This window comes from Podarcis muralis, chromosome Z (assembly GCF_964188315.1).
Source record: "Podarcis muralis chromosome Z, rPodMur119.hap1.1, whole genome shotgun sequence".
Taxonomy (NCBI): Eukaryota; Metazoa; Chordata; class Lepidosauria; order Squamata; family Lacertidae; genus Podarcis; species Podarcis muralis.
This window is the reverse complement of record NC_135673.1, coordinates 46,271,208-46,288,501: the sequence shown is the minus strand read 5'-3', so window position 1 is coordinate 46,288,501 and position 17,294 is coordinate 46,271,208. Positions and strand designations below refer to the sequence as shown.

At 46.8% G+C, this 17,294-nt stretch overlaps 1 protein-coding gene across 5 annotated transcripts in view; it reads right to left on the bottom strand.

Moving 5' to 3' along the window:
* ARHGEF6 (Rac/Cdc42 guanine nucleotide exchange factor 6) overlaps positions 1–17,294 on the bottom strand; it is a 75,845-nt gene that overhangs the window by 6,702 nt on the left and 51,849 nt on the right. For 2 of the 5 annotated variants that reach the window (XM_028714711.2, XM_028714710.2), the window contains 8 exons: positions 16,775–16,911; positions 15,003–15,128; positions 12,700–12,720; positions 10,001–10,091; positions 9,044–9,133; positions 5,772–5,873; positions 5,374–5,473; positions 2,070–2,124 (listed from right to left, as the gene is read on the bottom strand). In XM_028714711.2, the coding sequence (XP_028570544.2) occupies positions 2,070–2,124; positions 5,374–5,473; positions 5,772–5,873; positions 9,044–9,133; positions 10,001–10,091; positions 12,700–12,720; positions 15,003–15,128; positions 16,775–16,911 (722 nt within the window). The remainder of the gene's footprint in view (positions 1–2,069; positions 2,125–5,373; positions 5,474–5,771; positions 5,874–9,043; positions 9,134–10,000; positions 10,092–12,699; positions 12,721–15,002; positions 15,129–16,774; positions 16,912–17,294) is intronic. The other 3 variants (XM_077922655.1, XM_077922656.1, XM_077922657.1) reach the window with 3 other exon arrangements.

Sequence of the window (17,294 nt, the reverse complement as noted above, 5' to 3'; positions counted from 1 at the left end):
ACTGCCTCTGACTGTGGAGGAAGAGCATAATCATCATGGCTAGTAGCCACTGAAAGCCTGTTCCTCCACTGATTTGTCTAATTCTCTTTCAAACTGATCAAAGTTACCAGCCATCCCTGCCTCCTGTGGGAGAGAGTTCCACAGTCTATCGACTGGTGAAAAGCCAGCCTTCATGCCAAATTTGGCCTAAGGAAGGGTGGAGGAGACCCTGGTCCACTGGACAGATCCAGTATGGTATTCAACTAAGTTTTTACTTAGTTTACACTTAAACTTATAGACCTAACCTGGTCATGCTCATTCATTACTATGGGACTATGTTGAGTAAAACCTTGCTGAATACCACCCTGTTTGCCACCTGCTAGGCTAAGTCCTCTCCAACACTGATAGAAATTACAGCCTATACTTTGATCCCTGATTTATACATTTATTCATTAGTGTATGTTCAGGGGGCACAGATTTTTTTTGGGGGGGGCAGCCAAGATGGTGCCTTCCAAATGTAGCTGGGCAACAAGCCCCATCAGCCCTGGCCAGCAGATTCAGTGGTCAGGGATGGTGTTACTTGAAGTATTTTTGTGTTGCTTTTCTACCAGAAAAGGTCACAAAGCAGTCTAGGAGGAAATCAAATTCAATTAGATATGGCAATTAAATAAAAGAGATGAAAAAATCAACATCAATGAAGTAGGGTTCCATTCACTCAGAACATTTCCACTCATTCAGTACCCACACAAATCCCCCACCCACAAACATATGCATATCTCAGTCAACCTACCCCCCCCCCACCCATATTTACACATCCACACCCACCCACTCATTGCATTTGGAAAACTGTACGGTTCTGGTTGCCTCACTTCAAAAAAGGTATTGCAAAGCAGGAGAAGGTTCAGAAAAGGGAAGCGAAAATAATCTAAGGGTGCAGCGCCTTTGACAAAACGAGATATGAAAGGCTGCAACGTTTAGGACTTTTTGGTTCAGAGAAAAGGCAAGTAAAAGGTGATAAGTTACAAGTGCATAAAATAATGCATGGCTTTGACAGAGTAGACAGAAGAGGGAGGGAGGTTTGCTTCCCCTTTCCTAACTCTGGAACTCATGCGTATCCAATGAAGCTGAACATTGGAAGATTTGGGGCAGATAAAAATGAAGCCCTTCTTCACACAGCACATGGCTAAGTTGTGGAGCTCCCTTCTCTGGAGGCAGTGAGGGCTACCAACTTGGATGGGCTTGCAAAGAGGAATGGACAAATTCATGGATGAGAAAGGTATTGATGGGTTACTGGCCATGGCTACATTCTGCCTCTGTGATCAGAAGCAGTGATGCTACTGAATACCCACTGGGGTCCTGCTTTCAGGTTTCCCACAGCATCTGGCTGGCCACTGTGAGAACAAGATGTTGGATCCACCATGCGTCTGTCCCAGCAGGCTCCTCACTCTGTCATTCTCAACAATTACAGGTCCCAGCAACCCTCAGTGCACAAATTCAGAAGGTGCACATCACAACACTGGCAGTCTAATGATATGACGCTAAAACCATATTTAATTTAAGGTTTCACTAACCTCAATAGAGGCCTCTCAGTCCACGAACATCTAGGCTATGCCATGTTGTCTATCCCTAGCTCTTCCCTCTTCAACCTTCACAACAACCCTGCGAGGTGGGTTAAGCTGAGATGACGACTGTCCCAGTGTCACCCAATGAGTTTTGTGACTGAATGGAAGTTTCCTAATCCTGACATAATGCTCTCACCACTATGCTACGCAGGACCTTGCAAACATATCTTGCAATATTGTGCATGTATGCGAGGGTGCGCATAAGAATTTTTCCAGGGGAGGGGGAACTAAAACACTGAAAGTGGGGAGCAGGCTAATTTCTCACAACCCCTCCACCTTTGAAAAGAACAACACCTGTACATTTTACTTCTTATCTTAGGTTCTACTAATGTTTGAAACTTCCTCTGTTTTTTATGTGAAAGATGGAGTTAGGGTTCATTCTAGGTGGGGCAACTGTCTCCCCCCCCCCCCCCGGTGGATGCCCATTATGTACATGTCATCCTGGAATAGGGTGATGCTTTTGATTACCTGTCTAAGTTCCTTGACCTCATCCTTCAGTGCATAGACGGCGTCCACCAGACTCCTAGGAAAAACAACCCAACAGTCAGCAGCAAAATGCTAAGAAGCAACCAAAGAGAACTCATAGACAAACACACTCCCTGCAGTTTCAAAAGGCCCTATAGATTATTTAATTAGTGTAAAGGCCTAGGAGAAGAGGAATGTCTTTGCCTGGTGCCTAAAGATACGTAGCAACAGTGCCTGCCCGCCAGGTAGGTAGTGACAAGGCACCCCCAGACTCTCATATCTTCTGGGAGGGATTCAGCTGGGCTCTGGGAAATTTAGGTTTGTGCAATTAAAGCGACTTAAAGCACTTCTTTGCCAGGGTTTCCCAAACTTGGAACTCCAGCTGTTCTTGGACTACAACTCCCACCATCCCTAGCTAGAAGGACTAGTGGTCAGGGATGATGGGAACTGTAATCCAACAACAGCTGGAGGCCCAAGTTTGGGGAACCCTGCTAGAGCAACAGATCCTCAGGGGGGGGGGACTGTTTGTGGTTTAAAAAAGAGACAGAAATGTGCTGAAAACAGAGTTTGCCTGTCCCCATCTGTTTTTCTTTCAGCTTTGGATTGGGCAGCCCAAGGGTTTGAGTAGATCACCCTCTGGGTCCCTTCTAACCCTACAGTTCTATGATTCTATAGGTCATATGCAGAAGCAGTGAACCTCAACAGGAATGGGATGGATGCCCCTACAGCATGTTCCCTTTGCAAAGTTCAGGCCTTCTGCAGAACAGCTTTGCAGGGTTCTGCTTTGTTTTTTTGTTTCATTTTGTTTCTTTGTTGGCAAACAAGCCTGTAAGGAAAGGATTCCCACAAGTGAAGAAACTGGCCAAAGCTTAAGGGATAAGCAACAGTAACAAAATAGCATTTAAAAAGTGGCAAAAACTCACAAATCTCCCTCATTTTGAGTGGGGAAAAGAAAATTCCACATGTTTGTTTTGTCTTTTATAGGCAATGCTTGGTCCTATTGCCTGCTTAGGCATAAGTCGAATATGCAGGGAAGTGCAGTGTTGTGGAGTTACATAGCAAAATGCCCGAGTTGTATTACATTGCAAAGCTTTGTGCTGTGCGGTTTCATGGTGACGTTACGCAGTACAGTGGTGCCTCGCAAGACGAAATTAATTCGTTCCGCAAGTCTCTTCGTCTTGCGGTTTTTTCGTCTTGCGATGCACGGTTTCCCATAGGAATGCATTGAAAATCAATTAATGCGTTCCTAGGGAAACCGCCTTCAGACCAGGTCCGGGGACAGTCTGTCCCCCGACCTCTTCTGAAGGCTGGGGGGGGGACGGGACAAGGGCTTTTCTTCCCACCCCCAGCATTTTAAAAAACCCTGGGACAGCGGAGGACTTCTCCGCTGTCCCGGCGATCTTAAAATGCTGGCGGGCGGCATTTTAAAATCGCCCCGACAGCGGAGGACTTCTCCGCTCTCCGGGGCGATTTAAAAGCCCCTGGGAAGGCAGGCAGGGGGGACAAAGACTTTCGCCCCCTGCCCGCCTTCAGAAGGTGTTCCCGCCCCCCCCGCCCCGCTTCGGAACAGCGTTCCGAAGTGGGGCGGCTGGGGCAGGTCTTCCCGCCCCCCCTCCCCGCTTCGGAACAGCGTTCCGAAGTGGGGCGGCTGGGGCAGGTGTCCCCGCCCCCCCGCCCCGCTTCGGAACAGCGTTCCGAAGTGGGGCGGCTGGGGCAGGTGATCCCGCCCCCCCTCCCCGCTTCGGAACAGCGTTCCGAAGTGGGGCGGCTGGGGCAGGTGTCCCCGCCCCCCCTCCCCGCTTCGGAACAGCGTTCCGAAGTGGGGCGGCTGGGGCAGGTCTTCCCGCCCCCCCTCCCCGCTTCGGAACAGCGTTCCGAAGTGGGGCAGCTGGGGCAGGTGATCCCGCCCCCCCCCTTCGGAACAGCGTTTTAAAATGCTGGGGGTCGGGAGCGAAGCGCTGCCGACCCCAGCATTTTAAAATCTCCCCGTGTCCCGGGAAGGTTTTAAAATGCTGGGGGTCGGGAGCGAAGCGTTCGCTGCCGACCCCAGCATTTTAAAATCTCCAAGGGACAGCAGAGAAGTCTCTGTCCTGAGGAGATTTTAAAATGCTGGGGGTCGGGAGGGAAGCGCTGCCGACCCCCAGCATTTTAAAATCTCCCCGTGTCCCGGGAAGGTTTTAAAATGCTGGGGGTAGGCAGCGCTTCCCTCCCGACCCCCAGCATTTTAAAATCTCCTCGGGACAGAGACTTCTCTGCTGTCCCTTGGAGATTTTAAAATGCTGGGGTCGGCAGCGAACGCTTCGCTCCCGACCCCCAGCATTTTAAAACCTCCCCTGGACACGGGGAGATTTTAAAATGCTGGGGGTCGGCAGCGCTTCCCTCCCGACCCCCAGCATTTTAAAATCTTCCCGGGACACGGGGAGATTTTAAAATGCTGGGGGTCGGCAGCGCTTCCCTCCCGACCCCCAGCATTTTAAAATCTCCTCGGGACAGAGACTTCTCTGCTGTCCCTTGGAGATTTTAAAATGCTGGGGTCGGCAGCGAACGCTTCGCTCCCGACCCCCAGCATTTTAAAACCTCCCCTGGACACGGGGAGATTTTAAAATGCTGGGGGTCGGCAGCGCTTCCCTCCCGACCCCCAGCATTTTAAAATCTCCTCGGGACAGAGACTTCTCTGCTGTCCCTTGGAGATTTTAAAATGCTGGGGGTCGGCAGCGAACGCTTCGCTCCCGCCCGCCAGCATTTTAAGATCGCCCGGGGCAGGCGGGGGGAAGGCGGGGGGGGGGAGCAAAGACTTTTGCCCCCCGCCGGCCTTCAGAAGAGGTCCTCTTCTGAAGGCCGGCTGTGGGCGAAAGTCTTTGCTCCCGACCGCCAGCATTTCCCTATGGGCTTTCGTCTTGCGATGCAAGCCCATAGGGAAATTCGTCTTGCGAAGCGCCTCCAAAACAGAAAACCCTTTCGTCTTGCGGGTTTTCCGTCTTGCGAGGCATTCGTCTTGCGGGGTACCACTGTACAAAGGTTTGCAACATTCCAATCAAGGGGCAGGATGTGGACACTGGCAACATTAAATGCTGCTTCATTGAATGCCTTCTTCATTGAATTGTTTACCTAAACATGGATACCGAATGCAGGGCAGGAACAAGATATTCTGCCCCCCAGAACAGAACTCTTGCCACCCTGCAGTCGACCTCACACACTGACCTCCTCTTGCTCCTTTTGTTATTGGGTGGATGGGGATAGGACACCCACAATTAAATTTCTTAGGCTTCAGCTCACTTGTTCTGGGGCCCACCCCAATCTCACTCACTTCTCCTCTGTGATAGTCTGCCCGTTGCTTCTTGTTTCCTCAAAGATGATTTTCTCTTCTTCCGGAAGCAGGACCTGGGGGACGGAATCCTTACGGGAACCTGGTGGCAAGAGAGGACAAATCAGGGGACAGCTCTCTTTTGGCGCACACAACAAATAAACAAGAACGTTAACAGGAGAAGAGCGTTTCCCTGCTCTTTTCCCCACCGGTGCATCATCATTGTCAAGATTGAAAAAAACAGCAAGAAAAAGACTTCCTGTCTGGCCGCCATGGCAAACGGCTGTCCCCAGACCAGGGGAGCCTTTCTGTGCAGCTAATGAAGATAATATGGGAGTAATTATCCTCCCCAAAAACCCCCAGGGCCGGGGGGGGTGCTCTACCCACAGATCATCCGATACCTGCCGTCCGTCCTGAAGGAATGTGGGTGGCAGGGGGCGCTGGGTGCATTGCACCGCGCCTTTCGGGAGCTCTCCAAAACTTGCGCCATGAGCGGAGGACACCTGTTTTTTTAAAATAAAATTCAAACTTAATTAACAGGCATGCTCTGAACTAGGGCGGATAAAGTACTCTGCTAATTGATTCAGCCGCTGGGTGCCAAGGATTCGACCTGGAGAAGGACTTTCGTCGTAATTGGATCGGTATGTTGGGGGAGGTGAGCCTCCATTATTCTCTCTTGATATACTTTGCTTTTGCTGTTTTATTCGGCAAATCTCGCCCGAAAGGCTGACTGTTTGAAATATGAAAGCAGGATTGAAAGAGTATCTTGCTATTGTTATTGTTATGGTTTAACTACAAAATTGAGTGTGTGAAATTTTGACTATGATTCTGGCCACAACTCTTAATGGAATGATAAAAAGAATTCATGGTGGGAGCTATGGTGTTTTCCTGAGGCATCAGCTTGTTAGCAGCTGGAACGAGATCACAGAAGGGAATTTTGTATATTAGCCCAGCGCTAATAGCGGAAGGCTAGATCTCCCTTTGTCTTGGATGTGATGCACTGAGATTTGCCTTTGAGTGCAGAAAGTGAAACTGGCGTCGATGAGGACTTTGGACTACAACAGGAACATAAAGAAGAAGAAAATTAAAAATATTTCACACAGAACTACAAAGGACTAACCCACTTGCTAAACTAATTCAGAGGCTGTTAAAAATAAATGAAGGATCAACATCGGAAATGTTTTATTAGGATTATTTGGGCTAATTAAGGAATGCAGTAAAATATTAGATCATCACTCCCTGAACTTCAAAGCATAGGAAGTCACCCAAAGATATATAATTCGGCATTGAATATTTTTTGATTGTATTATAATTTGTAATGTTTTAATGTGGTTTTTATTGGATTGTTAAAATGGAAAACTTAATAAAAATTATTGGAAGGAAGGAAGGAAGGAAGGAAGGAAGGAAGGAAGGTATTCCATAAATGGGGTGTCACCACCAAGAAGGCTCTTTCCTTTTTAGCTACCCACTTCACCTCACTTGATGGCAGGACATGGAGCAGGTACTGAATATCAGGGGCTGGAAATCACAAATAACAAGAGTGTTGTTGCTATTGTGGGCCGACACCATAGGTGGACTTCACCATAGGTATCTGGTTGGCCACTGTGAAAACAGGATGCTGGGCAAGATGGGACGTTGGCCTGATCCAGCCACCAGCTCTTCTATGCTAAGACACTATTTCAGGTAACCTGGTTCCAAGTCTTTCTGGCTTCGTTGGTTAAAACCATCACTTTATAATAGACCAGGAAATGTGCATGTATTTTCTGATAGCTTAACAGCTGACAAAAGTTGTACAAAGCAGCCACATTTCGGAAGGAGAGGGCCACACCTGTTTTACTACCCCTCTCTTTCCCCTCTAAGAGTACACGGATTTTAATTTGCCCTGTCAATGTGACTGACTACATGTTTGCATTTCCATCACTTCAGAAGATGTTAGCACCTCACTCAGGAAGCAGCTTTTTCTGAAAGGTGCAGCAGATTAAATGATAGCGTCTTGTGCTTCCTAGCCAAAGCTATCTCTTGCATTCTAAGATAACCATCAGTTTGCTTGCACAGTGGAATAGGAGGAAGCTGGGTGAGAAAGGACTGCCATCGTCCTCTACTGTGCTTCCTTTGCCGCAGGGCATGAGGTAAGAGTGAGGCAGCGGATAGGAAACATAGGAAACTGCCTTATTTATAGGCAGACCATCGGCCCTTGTAGCTCAGGGCAAGTGAAATGATCAAGGGCAACTCCCCCATGAGGAACAGATGCAGCAAGTGAAATGATCAAGGGCAACTCCCCCGTGAGGAACAGATGCAGCATTTGGGACAGATGCAGAGGAAACACAATGAAAGTTTAAAAAACTAAGCATGGCATGGAGGAAGCAGATATGAAGAAGTTTTTCTCCCCCCGTTCAGAACGTTGGGCATCCAATGAAGCTTAGTTTTGGAAGATTCTGGACAGATAAAATGAAGTCCTCCTTCATTGCAGCACATACATAAACTAAGAACTTGCTCCCCAAGGAGGCCAGGACGACCACTGACCTGGATGGTTGAAGGCTGACAGGTAAACCATGGAACTCCCTCCCACAGGAAACAGTGTTGGCCACCAACTTAAGATGGCTTCAAAAGAGGACTGGACAATTTCTCAGAGAAGGCTATCAATGGATACGCATCACTACAACTCTGCTCTGTCTCCACAGTTGGAACCAGTCAAAGTTCCAAATGCCACTTGCTGGAAACCACAGGAGGGGAGAGAGTTCTTGTGCTCAGGACCTGCTATTGGGCTCCCCATAGGAACTTGGGTGGCCACTTTGAGAACAGGATGCTGGACTAGATGGGCCATAAGCCTGATACAGCAGGATCTTCTTATGCACAACACCTGCTTTGTAGTAGACTGTGACTTAAAAGGCATTTTTGACCACTCTTTATGGAGAGGGCTAATTCATGGCACATTATTTAGCCACGAAGCCTATATGAAACATTCATATAGAACAGATGGTCTACTTCTGAATGCTAATTGCTAGGGGAAAACAGCAGAGGAGGGCAATCGCCCAATCCCAGTTTATGGTCTTAAGACAGCTGAGGATGCTGCTCTGATGAAAGCTAAGGAGGTCTGGGTCTGGTCAGTGCCTGGATGGAAGACCTCTTGGGAACCACAGATAGGCTACTGTGGGTTCCATGATGGAAGAAAGGCAAGACATAAATGGTTAAGAAGTTAAATAAGAAAGTAAACATCTTTCTCATGCCCTGCTTGTGGACTTCTCGGAGGCATCCAGTTGGCCCCTGAGAGCAACAAAGAAGATGGGTTTAGATGGACCTTTTGGTCTGATCCTCCAGGACTACAACTCCCATCACTCCTGCTCAATGCCCGTGTTTGCTGGGACTCATGGTGGTTGGAGTCCAACAGCATCTGAAGAGGTTTAGGTCAAAAGAAGAACCCCACTAGGAGCTAAAGACGACAAAGGTAGATAATCCAAGGCTTATAAGGACTAATGGTCTGGCTCACTGGAAGACAGCTTTGTAAGTTCAAACCCCAACTAGCACGCAATGCTTGGCAGAGAGCCTCCCACACATTGCGAGAGGAATGCACCAGGCATATGCTAAGCTGCCAGCTCGGTGCACCTCACGTATCTCAAAGCTACCCCACATTCAAAAGTTTCTAGGTACAAGGGGCCGCCTTTAAGCCACTCACCTGAGCTGTGGGTTTGCTGGGTGCTGGCGCCTGTGCAATAGGCCTCAATCACTTTAAGGATCTGTGCATCTTCTTCCAAGGCAGCAGTACCTGTCAAATGTCGCAAAGGCAGGTGAATGCAAGAGACGTCTCTCACCCAATCTGGCTTCTATTAACTTGAGAAGACTTAGCTCAGCATCTAACACTGATTTCTAGCTTTGCTGTTAGGTGGAGCGGCACAATTTGCTTTATGTTTCATCTCTGCCTCACAAGGGCTAGAACACTCAAGTGTTCCAGTCAGAAGCAAGGGTTGTATTCAACTAACTTTTACTCAAAGTAGGCCCAATTAAATTAATGGCAATGACTAAGATCATCCAGACTTCTTTTTGTGTCCAAGCACTTTTTTTCTTTTTGCTGTGGTGCTTTCCCCACGAAAACCCACTCTTTACTGCAATCTACAAAAAACCCAGTATTAAAGAGAGGTTTTTCCTGGGGAAAGGGGCAGGGCGAAATAAAAATGAAAAGTCCTTGAGCAGAGACTGTGCGAAAGCACAGAGCAAAAGGTAAGTGTAGATGAGCCATCAATTAGGTCTATGGATCTACTCTGAGTAATAAAATGTAGTTGAATACAACCCCGAGAAACTGCTGATTTTCTAATACAGTGGTACCTCGGTTTTCGAATGTAATCCAATCTAATAATAACAACCAATCTCTATTCCCAGGATAGTCTGGGAAATGAAGCTCAGTGAGGGGAATCTCCTGTTGAGATGTGTCTCCTAACAACTCTCAACAGCTTTAAACTACATTTCCTAGTAGTTGCCAAAATTCTTTGGGGAAAGGCATGGCTGTTTAAAGCGGCATGATACTGCTTTAAATGTACAGTGCAGATGGGGGGGGTCTTAGATATTACACTGGAGAATCTGCGGGTTTTCTTTTAAATGCAATCACTACAAGTACAAGTCATGTAAGTCAGCTCACTTTTTCTAACGACAAATTCCTCATCGGATGCTTTCCTGTCTTTCCTTTTTGGAAGGAACTTCTTCATTGTCTTTGGGCTCTTGCTTGAGTCCTATTTTTTGAAAACGACAACAACAACAACACTTACTTCACTTAATAATGAGACAACCAAGGTTATGAATAGAGAAATCTTAGCTGACAATCATCTCGGTCTCAGCTGGTAAATCTGGGGTTGTGGGACAAAGCAATACTTATAGGACAAAAAGCAGGGTTGGAACTTGGTAATAGGGCCAGAGCCGTCTTTCCTATTGGGCTTACTGGTGTGTTGCGCCAGGGCACTGGCCTCTCAGGGGTGCCCCAGCGAGTGGGGGAGCTGCGTGGCTTTGCCGGCAGCCTCCCCTTTCCCTGCATGCCCACCAGCTGTGCCCTGTCAACCATATGGCTGGCGGATGTGCAGCTTGCCTCCCCAGGAGGAGAGCGATGCCCACAGAGGCTTGGGAAAAGGTTGACAAGTCGACAACTTTGGGAAACTTTGGGGGGGGCCACCGGAGGGATCTTTGCATCACGATGCCAGATATCCTCAAGACGGCCCTGAATACAGCACCCTGTGTGAAAACAAAATTTGACACACACACCCCAGCACCTGTGTCACCTTCTGAAAGATGGCTAAGCAAGGTGCTGGTCTTTGGGAAGGAAGCATGAGGGCTGTAGTAGGGTCCAAGAGACCTCTCGTCTCCTTCCCAATGCTGGGTAAGTGCTAAATAGGCTTTAGGAAGGAGGAAGGCAGGAGGACTCTGTGACCCTCCTTCCCAAAGCAAGGGCTTACTAGATTTTGGGAAGCAGGTGGGAAGGCGTCCCTTGGGCTTGGCACCCTGTGCAAGGGAACCAGTCGTGCAGCCCAAAATCTGCCTCTGTGAAAAACAGTTTATTTGAATTTAAACAACCCATGTTTGTGACACAACAGATCTCAACTTATTCAACGTGAGAGAAAGGGAATGAATGCTTCTCTGAGGGGACATGTCTCTCACCCGAGGAGATGCCTAAGAAGCATTCCTTTCTATGTTCAAGAAAAAGGGAGAGTGGAGCTTGAACCACCTGCACTTTTTATAAGTATTTTGAGTATCTATTCATCTTTCCAATTAACTGGGGGTATCTTTTTAGCAGTCAAAAGTTGTTTTATCTGATGGTGCTAGTAAAAATTAGATGAAACCATGAGACAACCCAGTCTCTAGCCCTTCTAGAAAGAAAGTTATGAAACAAAATGGGCAGGTACTCTTCTAAGTGATTTCTGTGAAATGAGCAAATCTGGTCAACTCGTCAACTCAGAGGTGCGATTGGTGAGTGAGTTGTTTGGACACCATGCAATATAAATCTCTGGGGTTCCAGAAGGGATATTACTTTCCCATCTCTTATAATGCACTTTTCCTGCTTCTGCCCTATTTTGTAAATTCTGCAGGCTAAGCCTTTTTCTCATATGGGAACATATACTTATGAACCGATGTGGATGCCATCTTGAGATCATCATGGAAAATTACAAATGTTTTCCATCATGGAAAATACAAATGATTTCAAACCTAGTGCCTTTTGCATAGTACTGAACTCCAACTCCATTCCCCGCTGAGCAGGTGACAGCAAAGGTTGCAAGGTTTTTAGCTGGGGCAATCAGAATAAGATCCACTATTTGACTATTGATTCATACACCTAAAATGTATTTTATATAATTGACTTTTTATTTCTATTCTTTGTATATCGTATTGTTGTTTTATTGCTATGGCCAATGGTTGACGCAAATAAAGATTCATTCCTTCCCCTGCACTCCCCACAGCCCATTGGCTGCGCTGGTGAGGGTGGATGAGATCCATTGGCTGCACTCACGGGCTAGTTTATGCTGTTTCCTAAACTGTTGATTTCCACATTATTTCTGAGCTCTTGCACGACTTAGAAGCCACTTCCAGAATCATAGCTGAACACAATGCAAGTTTTTGTGTTATTTGTTTCTGGGGGGTGGTGCAGGAGGGAATCTTCTGCAAATAAAATAGAAGTGAGAGCTATACTCTAATATAGTTTTATGTCACATGAAAGCTCAAAATATAATGCGGAAATTAACACTTAGGAAAACATCGGGGAAATTGAATAAACTGCCTCATGGATGCACACAGAGTTCATAACATCTGGACTCTGTGTGCATTATTGAACCATAATCCCAAGATTTCCTTCTTTCATTTAAAAAAAAAAGAGAGAGAGAGGAAATTTCTAATATTTGCAGATCCTGAGATGTGATGCAGAATGTACAGCCGCTATTCTTCCCAGGGCTTTCTTTTGATAGAAATCAGCTTGCTCCCTCACACACCCCAAACATTCCTGTGGGCTCCCATGATCTGGAAGGCACTAGGGTGGGGCAGGATGACTTAAGAGCCGCAGGCAGATGAATCTTTTTTCCCCATGCTCTGAATTCAACAGCAGCATTAAGTGTCCTTTGCAGAAGTGCTAGGGAGTAAGTCCCATTGCTTGCAGCCAAGACAACACAGTAAAGTGAATGGCAATGAATTGCAAAACAAACAAACAAACACAGAGCTTTGCTCTGGGAAAATATGACACATGAATGCAGAAGGTCGTGGGTGGGTGGGGTGGAGAGAGAAGGGGAAAACCCACTTGTCCTTTGTTAAAACATACATGCAATGCAGCGACCCAGGAAGTCATGGAGATGATTCCATCCTTACCTTTAAAATGTAAGTCATCCTCTACCGAATGAACATAAAAAGAAGAAGACAAAGACAAACATGAGAAGGTAAGCATGATTCATGGAAAAAAGCAGCTGACTTTTTTCAGCCTGGTATCTTAACGGGGTGGGTAGGATTTGCCCTTACTGATACACCATTCGAAGAGCGTTTTATTTCTTTTGCATTGCTCACGGTTTAAGTTTTACTTTTGCTTATTGCATTTCATATCTTGTTAAGCCGCCTCTGTAAAATGACTGACAAATTTGACTATTACTATTCATAATAACAAGGAGGAGGAAAGGCGTTGATTAAACACTGGAAAACTCCCGTGGAACCAGAGGCTCTCCACTCATGGAGGAAGTTTCCTTCTGCAACTCTGAATGACTCACTGCTCAGGGTCTCCCCTCTTCCCAGTTAGCCTCTGCTGCAGGAAGGGGGTTAAATCTTCTACTCACCCATGTTGGATATGGTCAGCTCACTCAACTGCTCCTGAGAAAGGGTCATCCACCCTCAAAGGGGAGTCTGCCTGTCATGTCTCTGTACGAGTCGGTGTGGGCTCCAGGTTTCGAGGGGCACTTGGGCACTGCATTCTCAGGGGGACCTGTTTCCACCCACCTTCACCTCCCGGCTTTACCACACGCATCCCCCAAAGGAGAGTTACTGCTTACTCAAAGAGGGCAGATGAATAGGCAGTTACAAGGAACAGTAGAATTGGATCCGGGAAACTCAAGGGCAGGAATAGATAACCTTTTTGCAAAGAAGCGCCATTGATTCACAGAGGAAAGTCAATCAGGGAGCCTTGGCCAATGGTGGGTGGGGCCAGAGCCATGGTGGGCGGAGCCAGAACACAAAACAGAAGCCAGCACAGCCTCCCTGTGAGCAAGGCTTTATCCAAATATCTTATAGCATAGTTGTTGAATTTCCAACGCCCACTTGATATTTCTCTTTGGTGGGGCAATGCTGACTGCCATGATGAGCTCCCACACTTAAAAACTGATGACCACACCAGTGCTCAGTTACTTAGACCCATGGACAACAATGGAATATACTCCCAGGAAAAATGGACACAAGAATACTGAGCAAGACAAAACAAAACAAAATATCTTTGGCAATGTCTGACAATGTTTATGAAAATTTAGGAACAAAAATAGACCATCAGCACCCGTGTACAGAAGCCAGCAAGCCTCCAGCACAAGCAGTGTGAGGGGCGAGTCGTGTAAAAAAATGAGTCATTAAAAAAAAATCCCTGAAAAGTATTGAAGAGTGATTTTATAGTAACACCTTTCGGGGGTTGCGACACAAGTTTCCTGTATGATGCAAATAACTCCCCTATGCCAGCTCAGTTTCCTGTGGGCTTAGATTTGAACACTGTTATAGTGTGAGAAGAAATTGGATAGATGCAATTAAGTGGGGAAGTGGTTTTCTTTCTCTGCGAGACATTTGGCTGCTGGAGCAGTAAACCTTTACCTTTTTACCAAATATGAAATATACTTTATTCCTAAGAATCCCAGTTCTATGGGTTTGAAAAAGACAAAAATACACCCAAAAGATAAAATGGGGGGGGGGGACTCATAAAAGAGTTGCTCCACCCCCTTGATCATTCTGGCTGAACTTTCCTGAACTTTTTCCAAATTTACAATATCCTTTTTGAGGCGAGGAGCCCAGAACTGTGCACAATATTCCAAATGCGGTCACACCATAGATTTGTATAATAGCATTATGATATTGGCTGTTTTCTACTTGGTTCCTTTCCTAATAATGATCCCTGGCATGGAATTTTATCTTTTCCGCAGCTGGCGCATACTGGGTCAACACCTTCATTGAGCTACTGACATGACCCCCCCAAAAAAAGGGGGAGACATAAGAGCAGCCCTCAAATATTTGCAGGGTTGTCATGAAGAAGGCAGAGCAGGTGTCTTTGTTGGACTTTGTTGGACAACAAAGCAGATTTCAGCTAAACGGCAGGAGAAATGTCCTAATGGTAGGAGCTGCTCTCCTCTCTGGAAGTATTATGCAGAAGCCAAGTAGCCATCCCTCAGGGATTCTGGAGGTGTGTCCTAAATTAGAGCTCCTGCATTGAACAGCAGGATTTATACTAGATGACTTCTAAGGTCGATCCCAAGGCTAAAATTCTACGGCAGTGGAAAAGCTTGCCTCTGGGTTGCCCTTCTGCCTGGATTTGTAAACTTGTTGCTTAGTGGGGCCAGCCTCCTGTGTTAAGCTTACACATCCAGCCACAAAGCGAGGCAGCAATGCCCAGTATTCATCCAGTGGCACAACCCAGACCCATTTGTGACAATTACCTCTTTGTAGCTGAGTGCCACCGATGGCCTGAGGGGAGGTGCGGGGCGGAGGCAACTTAAGGTCCAGGGCTTAACGATTTTGGGTGGCTCCAATGGGCCACGGGCTTGTCCAGTAGAGCTGAAAGTCTGATGATAAAACAGTTATCATTTATTGATTTAGCTTGTTAACCTGCTGAGAGTTCCCACATCTTCCAAGGAAAGAGGGCCCATTTTGGTTGTGCTGCCTCATTTGGGGAAGGGCACCCACCTTGCATGCAGAAGGCCCCGGGTACTATCCCCAGATAATGCTGGGAGAGAACACTGCCTGCAAACCTGCAGAGCCTCTTCCAGTCAGTGTAGGCAATACTGAACTAGATGGCTCAACTCAGGATAAGGCAATTTCCTATGTTCTTGATGTTCAGATTCCACTTGAGCTTTCACACAACATAAGAGCCACAAAGGGAAATATAGTCGAGCGCAGCACAAGTATGTTGCTCATTTCCACTACAGTGGTATCTTGGTTCTCGAACTTAATCCATTTCGGTAGTCCGTTCAACTCCCAAAATGATTTGAAAACCAAGACATGGCTTCTGATTGGCCATCTTCACTCAATCGGAAGCCATGGAAGCCCCGTCGGACATTTGGCTTCCGAAAAACGTTCACAGACTGGAACACTCACTTCCAGGTTTTGCGACGTTTGGCAGCCAATTTGTTCAGGAGCCAAGCTGTTCAAGTACCAAGGTACCACTGTATTTGCAAACTTTTTTTGCTAGTCTCTCCCCCCCCCCCCCCATTTTTTGTTTCTGGAAACTTGCACTAAACTTGCACTATTAAATTTCCACTATTAAAGTAGCAGAGGAATGGAAATTTTTGTGGAGTATCTGGAAAAAAACTGTAAACATGTGAAATCGTTGGTAGGATTAGGGTGAATTCAACAGTTTAACACATAGCAAAGGAATAAGGGATAGGTGGGAAAATTAAAGGAACCAGGGAAGAAGGGAAGTTGTAAATGGCTGGCTTTTTTTAAAGAAAGATAAAAAGGTAAAGGGACCCCTGACCATTAGGTCCAGTCATGGCCGACTCTGGGGTTGCAGCGCTCATCTCGGTTTATTGGCCGAGGGAGCTGGCATACAGCTTCCGGGTCATGTGGCCAGCATGACTAAGCCGCTTCTGGCGAACCAGAGCAGCGCACGGAAACGCCATTTACCTTCCCGCCGGAGATAAATTTACCTATTTATCTACTTGCACTTTGACGTGCTTTCGAGCTGCTAGGTTGGCAGGAGCTGGGACCGAGCAACGGGAGCTCACCCCGTCACTGGGATTCGAACCGCCAACCTTCTGATTGGCAAGCCCTAGGCTCTGTGGTTTAACCCACAGCGCCACCAGCAACAGGAGTGGGGAAATGTTTGTTTTAATGTGAATGTGGTTTTGTAACATGGAAAAAATATAATTTAAAATAAAAAAATCCAGAAGTGGCTTTTCACAGTTGGTGAAAGCTCAGCTATAATGTGGAAATCAACAATTAGGGAAACATCAAGGAAACAAAATAAGCAGCTGCAGCTTTACCCAACCCAAATAGTTTAATAAATGAGCACACAATCTAAGAGGCTTCAAAAGGGATCTGAAGGGCAGAGGGTGAAGGCAACCCATTCTCTCTTCAACTCCTACATAGGATTCTGGTCATAGTGGATTTCCAGCACACTAGCACCCCCTGCAGGAACAGAAGGTGTGTTGCCACCCTCCCCAGGAGCCCGGAACAGACCAAGATTGCCCCACTAAGCAGATCAACTTACAGAATGAGAGCCCCAGGAGTGTGTCTTCAAGCTGCCGCTTGAAACCGTCCCCCTGGTCAGCCTGTGCAAATGGTCAAGCCAGTCGTGCAGATCCTGGCTGCTGTTGCAATGCACTGTAATCCGGTCAATCAGGCTCCCTGTACAAACCAGGTTAACTCGTTTAAAAACAACAACAACAATAATAATAGCCCACTCATTCTGTTTTGGCTTCAAGCACCTGTTTGCACAGCCAAGGCAGAACTGAACCCCACCCTCCCTCCCTCCCAGCTCATCAGCTGCTGCCACAAGTGACATCACTTGATTGACAGAAGGATGGGGCTTGTGGAAAATGGCGCCATGGGCCAAACTGGAATGCCCTGCCAGGTCAGGATTTTAGCCTACGGGCCAGAGGTTCACCACCATTGCAATACACCATTTATTTCCACTAAATAAGGCTACCAACCATGGTGGCAGCATCTTCTTTCCACTGCCAGAGGCCATCAGAAGGATTCAACTCAGTGTTACTGAAAATATGCACACT